Source organism: Strongylocentrotus purpuratus, unplaced genomic scaffold (genome assembly GCF_000002235.5).
Source record: "Strongylocentrotus purpuratus isolate Spur 01 unplaced genomic scaffold, Spur_5.0 spur5_scaffold_21, whole genome shotgun sequence".
Classification (NCBI taxonomy): Eukaryota; Metazoa; Echinodermata; class Echinoidea; order Camarodonta; family Strongylocentrotidae; genus Strongylocentrotus; species Strongylocentrotus purpuratus.
Window position 1 is genome coordinate 39,137,808 of NW_022145607.1, and position 24,425 is coordinate 39,162,232.

General features: G+C 38.9%; 1 protein-coding gene and 1 long non-coding RNA gene across 3 annotated transcripts in view; both read left to right on the plus strand.

The window, feature by feature from the left end:
• LOC582118 (organic cation transporter protein) overlaps positions 1-23,994 on the plus strand; it is a 42,911-nt gene extending 18,917 nt beyond the window's left edge. For both annotated transcript variants that reach the window (XM_030994753.1, XM_030994752.1), the window contains exons 7-12: positions 10,977-11,068; positions 11,579-11,787; positions 12,474-12,582; positions 13,097-13,306; positions 21,767-21,889; positions 22,429-23,994. In XM_030994753.1, coding sequence (XP_030850613.1) covers positions 10,977-11,068; positions 11,579-11,787; positions 12,474-12,582; positions 13,097-13,306; positions 21,767-21,887 — 741 coding nt within the window. In that variant the 3' untranslated portion in view covers positions 21,888-21,889; positions 22,429-23,994. The remainder of the gene's footprint in view (positions 1-10,976; positions 11,069-11,578; positions 11,788-12,473; positions 12,583-13,096; positions 13,307-21,766; positions 21,890-22,428) is intronic.
• LOC115928074 lies at positions 1,508-5,315 on the plus strand. The gene is made up of 3 exons (XR_004065861.1): positions 1,508-1,566; positions 2,782-2,932; positions 4,060-5,315. It is a non-coding gene; the product is annotated as an uncharacterized LOC115928074 (long non-coding RNA).
• Positions 23,995-24,425: the final 431 nt, after the last annotated feature.

Consider the following 24,425-nt stretch of genomic DNA (forward strand, 5'->3'; position numbering starts at 1 on the left):
CCAAATACCCAGATAACAATACGGCGTTGGGCCAACGTCGGCCACGGTCGGCAGGGTCGCAGTCGGCAAGCCAACGTTGGCTAATTGTTGGGCCATCGTCGCCATTTTTTACTGATAAATGGTGGCTATTGGTTGGCTCATTCGACGTTGGGCCAATGTTGGCTGAACGTTGGTCCATTGTCGCCATTTTCACTGATAAATGGTGGCTTTTGGTTGGCTATTCGACGTTGGGCCAATGTTGGCTGAACGTTGGTCCATTGTCGCCATTTTCACTGATAAATGGTGGCTATTGGTTGGCTATTCGACGTTGGGCCAATGTTGGCTGAACGTTGGTCCATTGTCGCCATTTTCACTGATAAATGGTGGCTTTTGGTTGGCTATTCGACGTTGGGCTATTGTTGGTTTAATGTTGGTCCATTGTCGCCATTTTCACTGATAAATGGTGGCTTTGGGTTGGCTATTCGACGTTGGGCCAATGTTGGCTAAATGTTGGTCCATCGTCTCAATTATCACTGATAAATATTGGCTATTGGTTGGCTATTCGACGTTGGGCTAACGTTGGCTCATTGTCGCCATTTTCACTGATAAATGGTGGCTTTTGGTTGGCTATTCGACGTTGGGCTATTGTTGGTTTAATGTTGGTCCATTGTCGCCATTTTCACTGATAAATGGTGTCTTTGGGTTGGTTATTCGACGTTGGGCCAATGTTGGCTAAATGTTGGTCCATCGTCTCAATTATCACTGATAAATATTGGCTATTGGTTGGCTATTCGACGTTGGGCTAACGTTGGCTCATTGTCGCCATTTTCACTGATAAATGTTGGCTTTTGGTTGGCTATTCGACGTTGGGCCAATGTTGGCTGAACGTTGGTCCATTGTCGCCATTTTCACTGATAAATGGTGGCTATTGGTTGGCTATTCGACGTTGGGCCAATGTTGGCTGAACGTTAATCCATTGTCGCCATTTTCACTGATAAATGGTGGATATTGGTTGGCTATTCGACGTTGGGCCAATGTTGGCTGAACGTTGGTCCATTGTCACTATTTTTTACTTATAAATGGTGGCTATTGGTTGGCTATTCGACGTTGGGCTAAAGTTGGCTCAACGTTGGTCCATTGTTGCCATTTTCACTGATAAATGGTGGCTATTGGTTGGCTATTCGACGTTGGGCCAATGTTGGCTGAACGTTGGTCCATCGTCTCAATTATTACTGATAAATTGTGGCTGTTAATTGGCTATTCGACGTTTGGCTATTAACGTTGGCTCAATGTTGGTCCATCGTTTCAAATTTTACTGAGAAATGGTGGATATATGTTGGCTAATATACGCGACGTTGGGCCAACCCGGGGGCCAACCTTGGCTTAACGTTGGTCTTTATCGTCTCCATCTTTACTGATAAATAGTGCATGTATATATTGGTTGGCTATATGACGTTGGGCCAACGTAGCAAATACGACCTAGTACCGCTACATCCGGGTAAAAAAATTGCATGCGTGCGCATGCCCATGTGCTCATATCCTGTCCATTTGTCTGGATCAGTTGCCGGGGAGTACCAACACTGCATGGTAAATGAATGATTTTCTTTCTCTTTCAACGTTATTTTTGTGAGCATGTCGCGTGAAACTGATAAATTGTATAGTGTGAGAACTCCCCGTCACAAAGCTAGGGAAATAGCATGAGAAATTGTTAAAGTAATCATTGATAATTCCCTGTCCAAATGAAAGTGAAAGTGAGTATACGAGCTAGTGTACCGCTCGGCGTACGCTATTAGCATGCACACCCGCTGCGTGCAATTGAAGTGTGAGTGATGGCTATGATGGCTATGATGGGGGCCGAAGTGTCGGCATCAGATGCATCGAGTGTTTGCCGTGATAAATGTTAATATATGTTCCTGACTTAGAGTTAGACCTAGGTGATGTATTGATGCATCATGTTGCAGCGTCCGTGACAGTGATGATGTTCATCCCAATATGCAATATCGACCATGAATCAAATGATTGTGAATCTGTTGGTGTTACAAGTGTTGAATGAAGGTGCTGATGCATTGTTGGAAAGACCAGTTGAATCAAATAGAGCTGAATGGGAAGACGCATCATTTTTTTATGCATATCTAAATGATATTATAGTCTCTGATACTTTCAGATTTAGAAGTAGGTCTATACTATACTCTGTAGTAGCTCAATATATGCTGATGATGATTCAGTTCGAAAAGGAATAAATTACGAGATTGAGCTGTGAATTAAGATATCCCGCTAGTACATGTTTCTAGCCTCCTGAAATCTTACAAGGGTGCCAAGTCTGCCAAAATATGCAAGAACTTTGTATCAACACATTTAGTGGATTGTGAGTGTGATGTGAAAGAGGTAGCTGGTGGGAATTACCCTCATTTTGGCATTTGCAATCATTTAAGTCGCAATTGGCCAAGAACCTCAATTTGATCAAATAGTAAATAGGAAAAACTATTGAGGGCGGGGGTAACAATGATCGATCCCATAATTTTCATTCACAATTTTCATTCACAAATTTGATTATTGCTGCATTTTTATTCTCATTTTCAAATTAGTTTTTATTGTTTATGCACATGTAGAATTGCTATAATTTGAACTGAAGGTAAATATTCTAATTATTTATTTTTAAAATTCTGACGTTCTTTATTAATACATTCAATTCTATATAGCTCTTCCAAATCCCAATACTTTTTTCTCCCATAATCCCTACAATTCTGAAATTTAAATATTAAATCCTGCATTTCATATCGTCAACTTCACAACAAATTCCAGATTCCTCTACCCGTTCAGATCCAGCTACCCCTACCTCGATCATCCAGAACAGCATCAACAGCACCAAGGACCCCTTCGACATCGACCCCATCAACCTCCAGAACACTGTCGACCCCAACGACCCCATTGACCTCAACGTTCAGAAATATGGGTATGTCATTTGGCATTTTATTCATTTTGTATTTAGTTATACATGTAGACAGGATAGCACTTCTTAGTATTCGTTATAGTTGTGCCCTGCACACAAAGTACAAATGTACTGGATTAATGTGCGTTTATGTAGGACATAGCTGCTAACGGATGCTAGAATCTTTTTCCTGATTATATTGAGAAACTGCATTGTGATCACTTACAAAACTATTCAACAACAACAAATCATGAAATACCGCTTATAGCAGTATTTTTTTGGAAACAATTCTGAATGCAGGGTGCCACAAAAAACAAAACACAGTCAATTGATTTGTTTCTTGTATCAGCAACTAACGATATAGCTTTGTGTTTTTGTTTCTACTTTGAAGCCCCTCGAGCTCTCTCAAGTATTGGGAGCTTGCATAAATACAAAAAAAAGTATTGGGAGCTTCACATTTCACTTCAATGTTATAATGATGTGAAAGAAAATGCCACTCTTCTTCAAACATTTGTCCTAAAATTAGAAAGAATACAAACTTACTAAGGGTTTTGTGTTGTATGCAGAAAACGCAAATTTTGTATTCTTTCATCCAGATTCTACTTCAAACACATTTGTTAGGGCAATATTCTATTTGCAGAAGTGTCCGGGTGTTAATGACATCCTCTTTTACATCATACCATTTAAGTGAGATTGTGCCATCTATTCTTTGGCTAATTTTGGGATCCAACACTTAAGAGGGGCTTTAAACTGTTATCAATCAAGCATCTCAACACTGAGCAAACAGATACTATAAATTGGTTCTTTCTATTGAAGAATATTACTGCCATTTTACCTCAAATGTATATTTCCTTTGTTAAGAAGAGTGTTTGATGCTATTCTAATTAAACAAGACAAAAATAAAAGAAATCCATTCCTTTCTAATTTCCGTACGTCTGGGTCATTCGCTCTAAAGTTTGAATGAAGTTATTTTCATGACAAAGTACTTCTATCCATGAAATTTCATCAAAACTAGGGAGGATGTGCCACTCAGGACTACTTCCCTTGAATGCCGTACTATTTGATTAATATCCGTACTATTTCAAGGTGATGTTTCCATGATCTGCTTTTAAATCTTGTTTGGTTTCTTTCTTCTTCTTTTTTTGCCGCAGATGTCGAAGCTGTACCACCACAAGCTAGACAAGATTTTGATTCCGACTAACCCATTCTTTAAAGGTCCATTGCCTTAGGAAATTAAAACTTTTATGTCTTGTATCAAGGCCCTTTTAAAGCAACATAATAACAATTGTTTCATAAATAAATGCCTCCTTATATTTTTTACAATTTTTTGAAAACCTCTCCAAGTTGCTCGTCTAATGGTGGACCCCGCCCCTTACAATTCTCAGAGTTCCTCGGAATGATTGACCAAAGGATTAGTGATGTTATATCAAGAACGATCTCCGCTTAGGCAATCTACGGTGCTTGCTAGCCAGCTCTGCAGGCATTATGTTTTGTACACAAACATAAACAATAACTTTTGTTATCAAATAGTGTGCTATGCATCTTTACTTGTTATTTATTGTGGTGAAATTTCACTATTGGCCCAATTTTAAAAAGAGAGCTATACCATGAGTCGAAGAAGGTCGTAATTGATTTGAATGCCTGTATAACGTGTCAACTAAATGCATGCTATAAAGAATTTCAAAGGTAAGAAAAAAATGTTTCATATATCTAAGTGACTGAATGTTTTTCGTACTACCTTCTTCTCAATTTAAAGAAATATTGAAAGTGGTATATCAGAGTGAAGAAACTTGTGTTTTTCCCTTTACAAGCTCTGCTCTTTCTTACTTCACTTTCAAATTTCCTCTCTTGTTATATAAACATTTAGCGATTGCTTTACTTCACACATTCAAGCAATGTATACTATCCCTCCTAAAAAAAAAAACAGTTTGTAGATGTGTTAACAATAGATATGGCGACGAAATGTATCAGCATCTCTGAAATGCCTAAGCATCAAAAATGTTGGCAATTTCTCTGAATTTTATTTTTTATTTTTTATGGAACATTGTTTACATTAATTACCTAGTTCTTGGTATGCAAATGGTGGACACTTTATTAATTTCTTTATATTTTTGTGCTGTACATATGTAGAGGAATCTTGTCATAAGCAATCGTGTTCGTCTGCCAGAAAGTTTGTTTTGTTTTACTCGGGAAGTTGTGAGGATTGTTTATTATATTCGTACAATGAATTTCAGTATGTTATGTTGTGTTACGTGTAAGCGACAATTCATTTTATAACAGCTCCTATCGTCCTAGCATTCATTGATAGTAGGCCTATATTGTGACACATTGAGATACCTTGAACTTGAAACTATGTTTACATCTTTTTCGAATTCAAACGAAAATACAAAAGAAAGATGTACAATAATTGTATTCACATTTACAACAGTTTGTTTATTACACATAAAATAAAGTATGTTTTATCACAAAATCAGTTTATTTTCATTGTTCTTTTGTTTTTGAGGGAGGGGGATGTATTCAGAGCAAATTTTAAGAAGCAAGATGGTGAACTTTTCATTAAAATGGGACAAATAAGTTGTTATCAAGTTTTGATAGTGATTAAAATGTACAAGATAATAGACATGACGAAATTAAAATAACATGTCCCTCTTGCTTCAATATTGTTATTATACATATCTTCCAGAGGGATCTAAGTCGAGTTCTATAATGAACTTTTCTCAAATTCAGTCTAATTTTGATGAAATTGTTACTATCTTCATTTTGTGGATTTTGCTCTGTTTATTTATTTAATCCAATCTTAAACTACTTGGCTTTTCCTTGTCACGTTGTGATGCATGTGTTTGAATGATTGTACATGTCCGATGTAGTATGATCTTGACGATGTTCTTATGAACGGACGACTGATGTTGGTGTGAATATGTTTTTGAGTTGGTGTTGGTAATGTCAGAAGGATGTTGGCATGAACTGGAAAGGGGAGGTACAACGTCGGCACATGGTGGGATACGGGTTGGCATAACGTTGCTTCTACGTCGGCAAATGGTGGAGAAGAGGTTGGCATAACGTTGGTCTAGCATTGGCACATGGTGGAGGAGGGGTCGGCACTTGGTGGGAAAAGGGTTGGCATTATGTTAGGACAACGTCGGGGAGACGTCGGCACATAGTGTAAAAGGGGTTGGCATTACGTTGGTCCTACGTCAGGGAGACGTCGGCACATGGTGGAAAAGGGGTTGGCATTACGTTTGTCCTATGTCGGCATATGGTGGGATAGGGGTTAACATGACGTTGGTCATACGTCGGGGGGACGTTGGCCCGATGTTGGCTTAATGTCATTTCGTCGCTGTCGAGCCAACGTTGGCCCGCCGGCAAGAAAGCCGTTGGCCCAACATCACATTGGTGACGATGGCGCAACGTAACAGCCCACGACGTCGGCACATGGTGGGATAGGGGTTGGCATAACGTTGGTCTAATGTCGGAACTACGTCGGCACATGGTGGGATAGGGGTTGGAATAACGCTGGCCCTACGTCGTGGAGACGTCGGCACATGGTTGAAAAGGGGTTGGTATAACGTTGGGCCAATGTCGAGGAGACGTCGGTACATGGTGGGATAAGGGTTGGCATTACGTTTATCCAATGTCGGAACAACGTCGGCACATGGTGGGATAGGGGTTGGCATAACGTTGGTCGTACGTCGGCACATGGTTAAAAAGGGTTGGGACGACGTTGGTCCAATGTCGGAAAGACGTCGGCATACGGTGGAAAAGAGGTTGGCATAACGTTGGTTCAATGTCGGGAGGACATCGGCACATATGGTCGGATAGGGGTCGGCATAACGTTGGCCCGATGTTGGCTTAATGTCATTTTGTTACTGTCGGGCCAACGTTGGCCCGCCGGCAAGAAAGCCGTGGGCCCAACATCATGTTGGCGACGTTGGACCAACGTAACAGCTTACGTTGGCCCCACGTTGGCGTAACGTCGTATTGTTATCTGGGTAGTCTAGAAAAACGTTTAAGGTGTCATTTCCAACTAACTTGGGGATGCCAATTCATTACGCAATACTTTGAGATCGCCAGAACTCAGGGATTTGCAATAAGGTCAAGTTCAAGGTCATATTAGGCCAACAAAAGTGATGTTTTCTTTTTTAAAATAAACTTTGCCTCTATTTTGACACTTAAGGAGTCATTATTTAAAAAAAAATTAAATGACCCGTGTACCACTACTTTGACTATCCAGGGTCATATTTTATAGAGCTGCTTATCGGCTGGTTTTGTGTTTACGTATGAGTTTCTACTTCATAGCACTGCTAACCGTAAGCACACGAAAATGCATTAACCTTACGCTGCTTACTGGACGAAAATTAATTTTGTAACAATGCAAATCCATTGTGAACGCACAAGGTGGACGCCTTGTTTTCACGAAAATTTGATTACCGGTAAGCAGCTTTAAGAAATTGGGCCCAGAAGACCAAAAAAGCTATTCCAAATACGACCTAAAACCTGTTCATTACCCCATGAATTTAGCACTATCCACAACTTATGAATTATCCTAATGGTAACGATCAAAATCTAACAGTCTCCAGAACAAGAGAACAGTTCAGTGCATCCTTTCTTGCAGCGACAGTGGATTATTCATGGCACAATTTTGATGCTTCCGGGAGAGTGATCCAAAGAGGCTGCCACCCAGTTGTTTCGTTTGTCCAGCCCAAGTCAGATGGCTCTGGCATCTCTGGATTCTTGGCCAATATCTGGTTCCAACAATTGGCCTGGTAGCAAGTGCGCTTGATGTGCTGCTTGAGTGCTGTCTGGGTTGGAGGAAAGTTCTCCAGGTTTCTAGACTTCTGTGCGAAGAGCTGTTTCCTGGCATCATTCACTACCATGCTCTCACTGGTTCGGTCGTATCAGCACCACAAATCGCTCTGGCAGTAACATTGATCCTTCACTGACCTCCCTAGGCATGCACAGGAGTTCACTAAAGGAATCATTCACTTCTGGGAAAGACTTCTAAGTTTTTCCTCTGGATGTAGAAACAGTCTGACAACCGTTGAACGCATGACAGATTGGGAGAGTCATACATTGTGTCGGACTCATGGTGGCAACCATCATGATTTTGTGAAAAGCTATGTACCGAAAGCTTGATCTGACACCAAAAGCGATCCACAGCATCAGGAGCTGTCTTGCTGAATGAAGCCACAGCCAGTTCAACCGCATCAGTATCACCAGTACGTATGGTTACCCTTTTACACCCATGGGGCAAGGCCTGCCAAGTGTGACTCAGCAGGAGAGCAGAGTACTCCACTTCCATCTGTTGCATATTGTACAGTTCCTTGCCCTGTGGTAGAGGAAGATGAACGACATGACATGAAATCCAACAATTCGGGATTGTTCTCATTGACTCGAAAGAAGTCCTTCCAGCTTTCTGGCAGCACAGTAGAAAGAGCCACCCTTTTCCTGGTGCCCTTTCCTGCTTATTGAGGCTTTCAGGCTAGCAGGTAAGTATACACCCTAGCCAAGGTCGATGCGGATGCTTTTCTCGAGTTGAGCAAAGATGTATGGGGCAAACACTCTTTCTCCATACTCTTGAAATATTCTTGATGTTCCAGGATTGAGCATTTGAACCACAGCTTCACCATCAATAATTATTGCTTGGGCCACAGGTGCACTATTGTTTTCGAGCAGATTTGATTCCAGGCAGCGAAGTAGATCTGCTTTAACTCCAACCCGCATTTTCCTCCAGTTAACAAAGCTGGCGGGGCTGCCTGGTTTTCATGAGAGAAGAAATTATCCATATGTCCATCTCTTGTCTGACACGAGATGTACATCCTCAAAAAGAGACCACAGTCCAAAAAGAGACCACGGGTTAAGTGCTGCAAGCTGTGCCTACTGTTTTAACATAACCTTCGCCGGCTGCCGACTGAAAAATGGCAACTTGTTCGTATGAATTTGTGTGACAGGTGTCGTACACTGCCAATGACTAGTAGGTCTTGACTTTGTTCTAGATATGGATTCCCCATCTCTTTCAGTACTGTCAGAAGTTCCCATCCCTCAAGAATGCTGCCTGCACTCCAGGTTGCTGGTCATGGTGATGTTGTCTAGTGTTAGCAGAACCGTTATTTTGCTTTATGGCCTGTTCCTCAAACTCTGTAGTGATCCTTTAAATTACTTAGCACCGAATAAAACACAAAGTAACTTAAAAAACATCTTACCAGTATTATTGAGCAGTAATGAAAAGGAGCAGTTTTCCTGACTTGAATTGAGGTTTTTGCCGTATACTGCCTAGCTGCCCACTGACCATGCTATGCGCATGGTCAGTTACAAGACAAATGGTTTGGTGCTATAATTAGTGAAATAAACTAACTGATAGGGATTACGATGGAGACTATGCAGGGGAACTACTCCTACAGAAATTTGAGAACATTATATAGGGGGACAAATAAATGGAAAAACTGTATGTAACCATTCAAAACTTGCTATTTTTTGTCAATTTTGACCTTGACCTTGACTTAATGCAAAGCCCTGAGTTCTGGCGTACTCAAAAGTATTCCCAAATAAATTGGCATCCCTAAGTTAGTTTGAAATGACACCTAAAACGTTTTTCTGGACTATTTGGTTCAAGAGTTATGCGTGTTTGTACAATTATTAGACTATGCGGCGGACTGGCGGCCATTTTCTATCTGACCTCTCAGGATCATCAGAGGTCAAATCAAAACGTGAAATGAACTAACTGAAATGGATTAAGGTGGGGGACTATGCAGGGGAACCATTCGTAAAGAAATTTGAGAACACAGGGGAGAACAAATGACAAATAAATGGGAAAACTTTTTGTAACCATTCAAAACTTGCTATTTTTTAGTCAATTTTGACCTTGACCTTGACCTAAATGCTAAGCTCTGAGTTTTTGCGATCTCAAAAGTATTACCAAATGAATTGGCATCCCCAAGTTAGTTGGAAATGACACCTTAAACGTTTTTCTGGACTATTTGGTTCAAAAGTTAAGCGTGTTTGTACATTAGACCATGCGGACTGGCGGCCATTTTGGATTTGACCTCTCAGGGTCATCAGAGGTCAAATCAAAATGTTTAATAAACTAACTGAAAGGGATTAAGGTGGGGGAATATGAAGGGGGACCATTCCTAAAGAAATTTGAGCACACAGGGGAGAATAAATGGAAAAACTTTTTGTAACCATTCAAAACTTGCTATTTTTTAGTCAATTTCGACCTTGACCTTGACCTAAATGCAACACCCTGAGTTCTAGCGATCTCAAAAGTATTACCAAATGAATTGGCATCCCCAATTTAGTTGGAAATGACACCTTAAACGTTTTTCTGGACTATTTGGTTCAAGAGTTATGCGTGTTTGTACAATTATTAGACCATGCGGCGGACTGGCGGCCATTTTGGATTTGACCTTTCAGGGTCATCAGAGGTCAAAACAAAATGTGAAATAAACTACCTGAAAAGGATTAAGGTGGAGCACTATGCAGGGAACCATTCCTAAAGAAATTTGAGAACAAATGACAAATCTCATTTGTAACCATTCAAAACTTGCTATTTTAAGTCAATTTTGACCTTGACCTTGACCTAAATGCAAAACCCTGAGTTCAAGCGATCTCAAAAGTATTACCAAATGAATTGGCATCCCCAAGTTAGTTGGAAATGACACCTTAAACGTTTTTCTGGACTATTTGGTCTAAAAGTTAAGCGTGTTTGTACATTAGACCATACGGACTGGCGGCCATTTTGGATTTGACCTCTCAGGGTCATCAGAGGTCAAATCTGACTTCCCTCCACATCTGAAAATAAATCTTATGGTCTAAACTAACTATGCTAGAAGTTTCATGCTTTTATCAAAAAGTGCACAATTTTCATTATATTGGGAGCTTATCCGCTGTACTAAAGGTATGAATGTTTAAGTGTATACTTGCATCGGAGAAAGGCAACATCGCATGGAAAGGAAAAAAAACTAGATCAAAAAGCCTTACCATGCATGAAGAAAAATACACGACACTCTTATATAGAAAATTTAAATTGAAGCTAGTTTGTTTTTGAAGTATTCTGGTTTTTGAATTGCAGGAAGCAGCCGCTACTGGACGACAAGCTACAGCCATCGATCTCTTCCGCACGCCAAACCTCAGGATTCGAACACTCAATCTCATGTTCAACTGGTATGACTTCCATTTAAACATGATGATGAAACTTTTGGTAGCGATGATAAGTAATGATGATGGTGGAGCTGATGATGATGATGATGGTGATGATGGTGATGGTGGTGATGGCGTTGGCGATGATGAAGATGATAATGATGGTGATGGTGATGATAGTGATGGTGATGATGGTGATGGTGATGATGGTGATGATGCTGGTGATGATGATGGTGGAGCTGATGATGATGATGGTGATGATGATGATGGTGGTGATGGTGATGATGGTGATGGTGAAGATGGTGATGATGCTGGTGATGATGATGGTGGAGCTGCTGATGATGATGGTGATGATGATCATGGTGGTGATGGTGATGATGGTGACGGTGATGAGGGTGATGGTGACGGTGATGGTGATGGTGAAGCTGATGATGATGATGATGATGGTGATGATGGTGATAAATATGATTATTGGTGGTACTCCTTACTACAACAAAATCGAATTTTATTTTGTCCTTCAAATTGTTGTTACAGGTTTGTGAACACGCTGGTATATTATGGACTCTCTCTGAGTACATCCGATCTAGGTGTGAATGTCTACATTGCTTTCTTCATCTCTGGTGCTGTGGAGTTTCCTGCGTACATCAGTTGTATCTTTGCTATTGAATACTTTGGACGCAAGTGGAGTATGTTCGGTTACATGGTTGGTGGCGGTATCGCATGTCTATGCACCATCTTTACACGTAAGTTTACCATCTCAGAGGCTTCTTCAGATATGGCGTGGTAAACCGCCCCCCCCCCCCCCCTCTCAAAAAGGCGCGTTTTTTAACGTGTAAATGAATGGCAACTGCATAACTATAAGATACAGAAATGTGAAGCTATTATAGATTTTTTGTCATCATTAAACAAACAAAAACCGCCGCGGTTGTTTGCGGTTTAACCGCGTCATATCCTATATCACGTAATGATGTATAGAAAGAAAACGAGAGAGGGAGATGGGGATAAATATATATATATATATATATATATATATAGGTTGAATACATAACAAAATAAAACACTAATTTGTTTGATAAATACTAGAAACAATGCACACCTTTCAAATAACTATATAGGAAAGTGAACGAATTTCGTGATTAAATTCCAATAATGAGTTATATAGGTGGATAAATAATTGTCAAAACTGACAATATATTGTGTCTACATTTTGATGGACTACAGCTCAGTACTTCAATTAACCCCGTAATCATCAATATCTTTCTTACCATATTCGGTTGTTTTCGTTGTTGATATTTTAAAATATTAACACATCAATGCTTTCTCTACAACCGTTCTTTCCATTCAACACAAATATTACAAAGACATGACAATATTATTATAGGATCTAAACAAACAAGATTGAATGATGAAATATCACATTTGTTTTTAGCCATTGGAGCCTGGCGTACAACAGTGGCGATGATTGGAAAGTTTGGTATCTCAGCGTCGTTTGCGATCGTCTATATCTACTCAGCTGAGCTTTTCCCCACACCTGTCAGGTAATTAACCACTTCTCAAACTACTCGAATGATCAAAACTAATTATTATCATCAAGATACTCTGTAATTCAACCTGCAAACGTTATTGATACGATCGTAAAGACAGTCGGAAAATGAACTTTAGTCTCTTTCAACATAGCCTCTTCCATCACGGATTACAATATGCTAATATATAAACTAAAAATCAAGCGGGAAGAACACAACTGTTTTGAAATTAGGCTAACCCTTGAGTTCATGTCTCGAAAGTCTATGCAAACATATTATTTGCGTTTCTCTCACCGTGTGCGGTGATAAAGGAAAAAGAAAGAAGCTTGAACAAAACGAGAGTTTCTAAACAAATGTGAAAATAATTACAGTCTAATCGGATCCTTGGGAATTTCTCTTGGCATTAAAATATAATTTACCCGAAAATTAATGACCGTGCATGGCAAAGCAGTACCATCATTTTGATAGGATTCTTCGTTTTCTTTTTTCTTTTCTTTGATGGAAATGTGTTTGTTTTCTTTGTTTATAGGAGCGTTGGTGTAGGTATATGTTCAATGAGTGCTCGTATTGCCGGAATCTTAGCTCCCATCATCCTTCTATTGGATGATACGTGGGAACCTTTCCCAGTTCTCATATTCGGTGTGATGTCGATAGCCGCTGGTCTTCTTGTTCTCTTCTTACCCGAGACTCGCGGGGAGCAGCTCCCTGAGACACTGGAAGAAGGAGAGATGTTTGGAACGTAAGTTGCTCCAATCAAACCGAGGACAAACATACGCGAAATTTGTCCTCGATTTGTTTTTGTGTGTATCTTTTTGTGTTAATAAGTTTTTAGTCTTTTCTCTAATAAAATAAATTACAAATAAATGTTCACATAAACAAAATTACAATTAAATGTCCATGTTACATACGTTGTCATAACACATAATTTAGATTCACAATACATTATTCGAGAAAGCAAAACCATACATGAATCAAGCCTATTATATTATTACCATTAATAACATCTGCACTTCCTGTATGCTTAGTCTTCGGAGAGAAAATAAAATTACTCAGAGAAAGAGAAGAAGAAAAAATTGAAGGAAAGAAGATGAGAGAGTGAAGTGAAGGTGTCGTGAAAAAAGGACCCCAGCGAAACAGAAATAAAAAATGATATAATCGATAATAATTGTATTTTCTCAATATCTGAGTTCGGAACTAATCATAGACAGAATTATTGTATTATTTTAACGAAACGGAATACTGCCATCCCGTGATTTACCGAGAAGATTCTCCCACGTGATGTTGTCACGCGACGCAAAAAAATGAGAAGGAAAAAAGAGGAAGAAAAAAAGGCGCGTACGCAGGGGGGGGGGGGGGGGGTCGAGCCCCCTCAAATTTTTGTCAAGCTGTCAAGTTGGTCCTGATGTGTATAATGCGTAGACCATGGGTTCTCAAACTTTTTCTTTGACGGTCCAGAAGCGATTTCTATGAAAGCTGTAAGGTCCGAAATGACACTTGTATACTGAAGATAATGAGGCTTGTTTTTGGTCTATATCTGATCCAAGGAGAATTGTTACAGTTTTAAAAAAACAGAACCGCCAGTGCTTCCACTCGTTTAAATAGAGTTTCCTGAAAAAGAACACCCAATATCCTGGAATTTGAAAGAATTTTCTTAAAACTTTCAAAATGCCTCTTACGTGGATTTCTTATTTGGATGAATCGCTATGACGTTTTAATATATATCAATTATAGAGTGGGCTTATTTTGCTTTCTAATGGATCCATACAACATGGCAGAGCTTGAGGGCCTGGCAGAGCCTTTTCAAGAGAGAAATTGTCTTTAGGTGAAAAAAAGAGGTTATTTCTGAAATGAAATGAAAGGGCTCTTGTCAAATAGCCCTTTCATTTCATTTTTGAAATAAACTCTAATACATTCCTTGATATTTAAATTGCGCCGCCCCTATTGTGTCCTCTTTTTAAAGAGCACAACAGAGCCCTCAGATTAGGCAGCAAGTAGAAAAACAAACCCGTAACACTGGACACAACATTCAATGGGATGATGCCCAAATCATTGAGTTTGAAACGCACTTCTGGTCAAGAATGGTAGAAGAAGCATCTGCATCAAAAGGATGAATCCTTCACTGAATATGGATTCTTGCTATACACTTTTACCTTTGTGTAAATAATAAAAGGTCCACGGGCGTGGTTGTTAGAAGCTTAAACTACATAAAACTCTCTCCAATTTTGCAGGGGGAGAGCCTTTGTCGGGAGTCTTTAATAATAAAAGGGATAAATCCTTCACTGAATAGGGATTCTTGCTATATGTTACCTTTCTTCGCTCCAGTGATCTCGAGGCAGCAGACAGCAAGAAATTGTGTAAATAATTTGCTGTTGCCGGGAGTCTTGCATGGGGCGGAGCCCCAGGAAGTTCTTGAACTTTAAAAAAAATAGGAAATTCCAAATAGTCGTCATGAGCGATAGAAATTGTAATTTCCTCCTTGAGAGTCACATAACCCCTTTCATTTCATTTTAGAATTTAACCTCTCTTTCTCTCTTAAAGACAATTTCATATAACTTCTGTTTTCGCATTGTTGTACTTTCGTCCGCAGACTACTTAAGCACATGTCGAGCCAACTCAGTCGGAAATGTAATATGTAGGCCTAAGTGTAAAGTTAAGTTTCATGTTCTTCCTTTTTTCTTTCTTTCTTTCTTTCTCTCCCTCTCTCCGTCTCTCTCCTTTTCCTCTATCTTCTTTTTTAAAAACATTATTCTTTCTTTTCTTCTCATTTTTCTGTGTGTGACATGCGTTACGCGTACGTCTATCAATGTGTTAATATGGTAGATTTACATTTTGATGTTTCCCTTTGTAGGTGCACCTTATATTCCAGAAAGTGCCCTATTTTGATGGTGCCCCCCCCCCCCATGTATTGATCTCGATAAAAATAACTTTCTCATTAATTCTATTTCCAATACATCTAATAATTGCACTAATCTCCAATTTAAAAAAAAATCGTCTACTTTCTCTCAAGACAACATTATATTAAGGATTCATTAATGCAAGGCTATCACGCGAGTAATCTCTCAATTTTCTTCCTGCTTTCCTCATCTCCCAGTCTCCCTTGCTTCAATATTCCTCGTTACTTCCTTCCATTGAACTCCAACTTAATTGATGTTATACACCGTATCTATTCTTCAACTACAGGTAGATGCAAATGTTACTCAAAATCTATTATATAAATCACACTCAGGATACAGCCAATCGACGAGAATTGCTTCAATCTATATTTTACATGTATCATTAATATATGGTTTTACAATGGCTATGGTATGGTGATGAGTTGTCTAGGTAACATGTTGATGTGTTTGTTAAAATGTATTACCATGGTGCACCTTCTTGGTTACAAAAAAAATATGTGTATGTATTAACGTAAGTTCGTGCCTTTACATATCCAGTAGAAATCAATGTTTTATATTTGATGCAGAATAATATTAATATTTGGAGATTAGAAACACAAACAGTTTCCATAACCGTTCAAGTGTTTCAAGAAAAAGTTAAGCAAACTTTCTCCTGGATGTAAATTCACACTAGCGTATAGCACTAACGAGCTCTCTGATCCAGGCTAGACTCTTCGCGAGCGGTTTCATTGGAATTTTAAGCGGTTTCATTGGATTAATCGAGAAATTCCCCTCGCTAGCGTGTAAATAAAAAATACGCCGGCCGGCCATACGTAAATGGCAGTGACGGTAACGACGAATTAGGAGGAAAGGGTGCATACGTGAACTACAAGCGTATTGGGGATGACCATACTATCATTTTAGAGTGTGCAATCTGGGTCGGAATCCAGCATAATATATTTATAAAAAAGAGGTTCACGTAAAAGCACCTATGATAAAGCCGCGCCCGGCCCCTACATCATTTTGGATTTTCAGATGATGGGGCGGGTGGCAGGAGTAGGGGGCAAAGTTCGCCCCACTCTTCAAGTACCTCCCCCCCCCCCAAAGGGCCACTTTTACTTTTGTAAAGAAGTGCCCCTTCCCCTTTTTTACTCGGATAAGCGCACCTTTCATCAACACATGTGCCCCCTTTCCTTTTTGATAAGGGCTATTTAGAAAAATGAGGCCCTTCATAAATAAAAAGTGTCCCTTTTCATCTCTGGTAAATGACCATTTTCATATATGAGAAGTTAATTCTTTTCACTTCAGTGCGCTCTTCACCTCCGATAATTGCCCCTATTCAAATCTGAGAGATGCTCGTTTTACTTTGAAAAGTACCCCTTCCCCTCCTGATAAGTACTCTTTTCATCTATGATGGGAGCCCATTTTCACCTTTGCTAACTGCCCTTTTATTTTGAATCTTGCCCCTTTTCCTTTCTATTAAGGGACCTATCCCCTTTTCACCTCTGATAAATCAATTTCTGATGGATGCCCCTTTTCCGTCAAACAAATGCCCATTTCCCATACTCATACATTGTAAGTGCCCTATCTCATTTCTGGTGAGTGCCTCCTTTCAGGTGTAAGAAGTGCCCCATTTGAATCTGATAATTACTCTTTGTACCTTGACACATACTCCTTTTCTTTTCTAATAAGTGTCTTTATCCCTTTCGATATGTGTCCCCTTAACCTCTAATCATCAGGCACGTAGGCACGGGGGGGGGGCACGGGGGGGGCCCTAACCTGCTCATCATTAGTCTTGCACCTAATTTAAAGCGACTAAGAGTAATTTCCCCTAAAGCTCGCTCGCTCGCTCGCTCGCATTTATAGATGATACAATTATATGTCATTTTAAAACAAATATTTTTTCAGTCTTCCGTGTTGCTTATAACCCCATCATGATTTGTTTTTTTCCTCTTTATAAGATGTAATTTTTCACTCTGCGACCTCACAGATCTTACATCTCGCTCGCAAATGAATATTTAGACAATCACACTCAGCCGAAAGTGTGATGCTTAAGCAATAACTTGTATGATATATAAAGAAAAACAAATATTGAAATCGTCCCTGATAATGGAATCACAATGAAAGGGTATATACCAATGTCTAAAAATGTATATTTTCGCTTTGAGATTTCCTTTTTTGTTGGTGCTTTCCACTTTGGGAAATAGCTCCGCCGCCCCTGCTTACGCATTAGCGCCAGCGTTAATTTCACGCTTGCGCGCACAGGGGTGTCTGTGTGTGTGTGTGTGGGGGGGGGGGTTCCTCTCTAGCTCTGAAGCTGATTTTTTTTTTTTTACCTAGATTCGTGCGATTCGGTTAATAGTTTTAGAGGGAGTCTGAGGGGTGATGTGCCCCCCTCTGAAGCTGACATTTTTTTGGATTTTTGAAACTGGATTCGTGCGTTTTGGTTAATACTTTTTTTGGGGAGTCTGATTTGATTTCAAAACACCTGCAGTTAATGCGGGATGGTGTTGCAGCCTCTCTTTCCCCGAAAATTAAAAAATTACCAATGTGCATTTGTTATATCTTATCTCGTATATTTTGGTGACAATTAACACTTTTCACAACATACATAAGCTCAAATTTCCGCTCACTCGCTTCGCTCACTCGCCAAATTATTAAACCAGGAAATAGATATTGGGGCAAGAGGCTTCAGCCCCCACTGATGGAAATGTCAAAAAAATTGCGCGCGAGCATAACTTGAAAACGGGGAATATTGATATCGGACAAGAGATGTGACGTGAGCATGTCCCCTTTCCAAAATAATTGTGCCCGTTTGTAGGTACCAGTACACTATTAAAGTACAGTGCTTCTAATATGACCTTGTCAGTATTGGTAAGTTTAAATAACGGTCTGCGCGAATTTCGAATTTCCGGCCCCCCCCCCCCCCCCCCCCCTATTGGAAAATCCTGGATCCGCGCCTGCTATTTAGGGTACGCATATGCTTGTTCCCTCTTTTTGAAAGCACCCCCTATCTGAGGACTGCCAACATTTCCGAACCCCCCTTTTGCGGGCTTTTCCTGCCTTGGAGACCCCCCCCCCCCCTAAATCATGAAAAATGCTCAATGTACCCCTCTTAATTCGAAATAATTTCTCAGGAGTCCAAAGAGATGAGAGAAAACAAACCGAAAAAACACCCCCCTTTTTTAAGAAATCTCCGGGTGAAAAGTTAATACACCCCTTTTTTTACAATTCTTAGGCCGGACTTTGTCACACGAAAAGTACCCCTTTACTGACAGCTTGGTAACACGCATGCGGTCCACCCGTTCTCGGAGTGGGGGGGGGGGGGGGGAGGGGGCGGGTGTGAGGTAACATCATCCCGCAAATTACGTAGAGATATTATGAAAATGAGATGTATTCTTGACCTTTGATGTAAAAAATTCCTTACGAAAGTGTACAAGAGATATATAAATGAAGATATTCTTGGCATGATGTGATGCCTTTTAGCATGACATGGGCGCAGTCATTTTCTTGAAAATGTGACGCACCAGGCTAAGTTGTACACGTATCACGCACCAAGCTTTAGTTGGAAAGAATTATAACGAAACCTTTATTTTTCAATGAGGAAAAATTATAGCTGAGAAGGAAAAATACTTTGGTGAAAATATATAACAGGGGAACAATTGTAACTCATTTATCCAAAATACTAAGATATAGCAGTTGACAAATCTATTTCATTTCTATTATCTACTTCACCCCAGAAAAGCACCAACTTATTTGCGCTATTTGCATTCTCACAATTGTAGTACAAAGGGTAATAGCAGGTGAATGAAATACTTCATCATCATACACACACACACCTGGGAAGGAATAAAGCATCCAAACATTTGAATACAATCGACTTCGTACAATTCGTCACGTTATCAAGAAAATTGCGATGCCCATGTCGTGCTGAGAAACTGTACATTATTCTTGCTCTATGCCTCTCTCATACAGTTTTGTGGGGAATCTTAAAATGAATGGGCAAGAATGGTATAAATCTCTCAGAATAACTAAAGTTTATTATTGAGATGAGGTTTCCTTTAGGTTTTTGTCTGTACTAGCTTAGCGGAGGTACAAGGGAGGGGTACGTAATAACGTGCTCCTGCCAATTGAATGACGAAGAAAAGGGAAAATATGGAAATAAAATTATAAAAGTAAGAAATAAGGTAAGAGAGAAAATATAGGAAAATGACAAGAAAGAATACGATAGGACCACTCCCACATCTTTCCACTAATCAGATGCCTAAGCTTGTAGCTTTCATGGTTGTAACTAGTGGAGCCCCAATGAGACCAGTGTATCTCAACGACCTTACGCTACGCTAATATTCGTCCCTTTTCAAAGGGTTATATTTGTTTCATTTAATCGTATATAAGTCTATACACAACAAACAAAAAGTACACTTATATTGAAGTGCATGGGAGCTCCTTGGTATGTGGAAGCACTGCACTGTACATAAGTATTGTTGAAAGCTCCTGACTTTCACAAGAAAGGGTCCGGGGAGTTAGTCTTGCTTGAAGCGCTATACAACTTTGGTCAAGAGGATTTACCCCCAATTGTTTCACAAAGACTAAGATCGACTTAAAGATGAAGTTGAGTTCTGGTCATGCGATTGCACTGTGAAAGAAACGGTGTGGAGCCGACCAGAAAAGGTTGATCATCTAGCATATAAGAATTTGTGTGTATTGGAAGGTTCTGGAATCATCAAATGATAAGAATGTGGCAGTCTTGGTAAAGTTACAAACACTTGCACAGAAAGATGTATATGGGACTACACGAACTGGCGTAAAAAGCCGGCCCCCGATTTTTACGATGTTACATGCATATTTAGAATATGAAGGCATTTGAAGAGCCATGCTTTTCAGGGACATGTCTTAACTGATGTTTTTACTTGCATAATAAGAATGAGTAATGCTCACAAATTATTTTTCACCTCTTCCCAGAACTCAACCTTCTCTTTAAGTTGGACTAAATAGGGCAGGCCGTTCATGCCACTGTTTGCTCTCACCATTCATTGGATTGGGCTCTCAAGGGACGTACAAAATGTGGTCACAAATCCACATTTTTTACTTCAACGATGAACTATTTAAAAAAATATAACAAATCTGTAGATTTGTGACGTCTCTTGAAAGAACAATGATGAGAGCAACCAGTGGCATGAACGGCCTGCCATAGTTCATGTCCAACTTAAGTCGATCTTAGTCTTTGTGAAACACCCCAGGTGTACTAAATGGGTACCTGGCAATGCTGGGGTAATTATAATAGCAAGGCCACAAGAAAAGTAGTATTCATACTGATGAGGCTACTCAAACACGACCACATCCATTTTCAATAAATCAAATCAAGGGCAATTACATACCCCATGGATGTCCTATATACAGATCATGTTCAGATTACGTCATAATTACGTCATCATCATGTTCACACATTTCAATAGGTGATGCACAATGCTGTTAATACTTATCCTTCCCTCATATACCTTGAGACTGGGTTGGGTTTAGAGAGGGTTGGCTGCGAGTGTCATGGGAAGGGGTGCATGGGGGTGGTGTGCGTTTGTTTGACCATATCCCACTTCTGACACCATGTTTGATACCTTTGTTGGACGCTACATACTAGTCAACAAAGATTGCTTGTAGTGGCTAAACTTTGACAGTTGTCCTTTATTGTGGTCATCTTGGCCTGAATCCGATATCACATTATGTACACTTCGCGGCCCAAATAACAATTGACATTGACCCGAATATTAGCAGAAGTTGCTATCTCCAGTTTCTTTACCCATACATTTTTTTGAGATCCAGCCCCTTTTATAGCTGTTTTAATTCTATAGTCCAGTGGTACAAATATTCCTTCATCTTCATTGCCTCCAAGATGATAAGGAACTTGTATTTGCTCTAGATATTCAGTGATAGCTGTCTTATACAAACATTTTTTGGGGGGCCATACATATAACTAGAAGGAAAAAACGTAGATACGAGTTTACGAGTATATTCTTTACCACGAAGATAATGAATCTTCATTTTCTCTAGATTGTCAATGACTTCTGTATATATAATAACAAGACAATATTTTTAAAGTTTCTGGCTTTACCTTTGACAGCAATTCGTCATCCATGGGGCGCAACATAAGAGACATGCAAAACTTTGCTTCGTCTTGGAGCTCTTAGAAAATGAATTAGAGTGAACCATAGTCATAGTAGACAAAATAGAAAAGAAAAAAAAACATGTATCATTTATGTTTAGACTAGTATAGTATCAAAGCACAACATTAAATTTTCTTATCATTCTTACCCTATTTTCTGTCCGAACAGCAAACCGAAGGAATATGAGGTGAAGACAGAGCCGAGGTTCCAATACAAGAACGATGCAAACAGCGGCGTCATCAATCAGGCATTCGACCAGGAAATCGAACAAGGAAAAGTGATATCTTAAAGGTACTATGTCCCATTTGCAGGCCAAAAAAATGAAAAAGTTAAATTCCAACTGCATTTGAAAGATAATACTAATTTAGAAATTCCCTAAAAAAGGTGGGGCTTGAAAATGTCTTCAAGTGGGAAAATAACGACTATTAGTTGTCAAATCGACTTTAGGGCTATAGAGCCCAAAAGTAATAGTCTCGATTTTCAGACAATTGTACCGAATGGTCATACGTTTTATGCTGCGCAAAGATCCAATCAGTTTAATCTTGGCCATCACAAGAAGTGGGATATTGATGTAGACAAATGCTCATGTATCCTTTACAACTCTTTTCATGTATGTTATTACCAAAGAAGGAAGAAGAAAGCCAGTCAGTCACTCAATAGTGTCTGACAGTGAAGTCTAGCAAGTAAACGGGTTTCGTTGCATAATTTGAATATGAGGACACTGCTAACGTTTAAATTTCACAGATAGGACATACATGATATATTTATAATTCCTGCAAAGTTCTACAGAATTTGAGGTTGGCTGCAAAAGGGACATAGTACCTTTAAAGGATATCATTGGGGATGCTAGTCATAATTTCATATATTCATGATATCAAATGATCTTACTAATCAACCATCAGTCATGTTTACAAACTCAAATAATTCAAATTGTATTGATTTCAATCCAAACAATCCTCCTCTAATAAATATGTCATGCTTGTTGACAACCATGGCAAATAAATCATAAATCATAAATCATTTATTACATCCACCCATAAATGATATATGATTATCAATATTTGCTATAACTGTGAATCACATGTTGTAAAAACTTTTATGGTGAATGTATAATATCTAATGTTCAAAAAATATGGTGAGTAGCAAAATTAAGCAGCATTCATTCTTAGTGTCATACTTTTGTTGTGTTGTAATGGTACCTTCATGATTTGAGCTGAATTAATCTTCTCATATTGACTTCCGTACTTACATACCATTTAATAGCCGTCCTTTTCAATTAACTTCAGTACACAGCGCGCGGCGGCTTCACGTAATTTTAGTACAACTCGAAGGAGTGAAAAGAAATCTTTTTATTTTAATACACTTAACAGGATAGAAACTCAATTCCGAAGAAGTTTAATCTGGAACATGCTTACTTTGTTTTGATATTTCAGGATTCATCCATCGCATATATTTCTATAATTAAGACTGAATTACACACTATCATGTACATGTATGGACATCTCGCTTGGTTATTTAACATTATAGATAAGATGAAAACTTATATTGAGGAACTTTGGAAGTCTCGTCTGCTAATAGAACAATATATCTAAAATGCAACAAAAAAGAAATGTGTCTCACCATACTCCTAACCCGACCTATGTAATCCTATATTAAAAAGAAGAAATGTGTCTTACCATACTCCTAACCCGACCTATGTAATCCTATATTAAAAAGAAGAAATGTGTCGTATCATACTCCTAACCCGACCTATGTAATCCTATATTTAAAGAAATTAAAACTAATATAATAACAGCAAATGAACATGGATTGTTGTTACATTGATGATGTTCGAATAATAACATATTTGCCCAAACATACACTGAGATCTCTATCATCGTTAAACTCTTACATTTCTTTAGCTCGATTCCCTTATTGGAACTTTAAAAATGTGTCATTTGCCGATTAATAGAGTAGTCATGCAGTAGAGATTATAAGGGGGTGGGGTAGTATATAGCGAGATATGTGTTGGAAGAATATCAGATATTCCGATATGATGTTAAACTTGGTCGGGATCCCTCTCCCTTCCTGTTTACTGTTGCCTATAAAGTTGGAATATTTTTAACCTTTTTCATGAAAAGATATGTAACAGGATTATTTTATTATTGATAGATGAAGTGAAGTTATATCTTTAAAAGCTTTTTTTATCATTGTCCATGACTCTTCAGGTTGACCAATGAAGTTCTAAGAAGATATAAACTTCATCAATCAAGAATAAATCACATTATCATCATCCTTACATGAGAAGATGTCAGAACACTTATTTCAACTTTATAGTCAACAGCGTATTTGGGTGTTTTATGTGTTGTTATAGAGGATATAGATTATCAATAAATCGGATTTGATTTTAAAATGAATTGATCTCCTCTTAGTCTTACCTAATTGATGTGTGTGTACTGTGCACATGGCTGTATGTTCACCGGCTTCCTTGTTTCTCTCACTTTATCTATTTTTCCTGGTTCGACATTGACCTGTTATAAAACATTTAAAGTATCCCATATTGTGTTGGGATTTAAATCTGTATTACTATGGATTTCTTGAAATTCCCTTATCTTGTCTTTGATATAATTACAAAAATCAGCATTACTTCTCAAATATTTACATTTACATTTCCAAAAACCACTTACCACGAGGGATGTTGTTTGTCAAATGAAAGTTTCGTGATCCTAGCCGGGACCCTAGCTTATACCAGTCAAATTATCCGTTTTTGTTTACAATGCTTATCAAATCGCTACATACCGGCAAAGATGTAATCGAGCCTTGACAAAACAAGAGGGTTTTGTTGAAG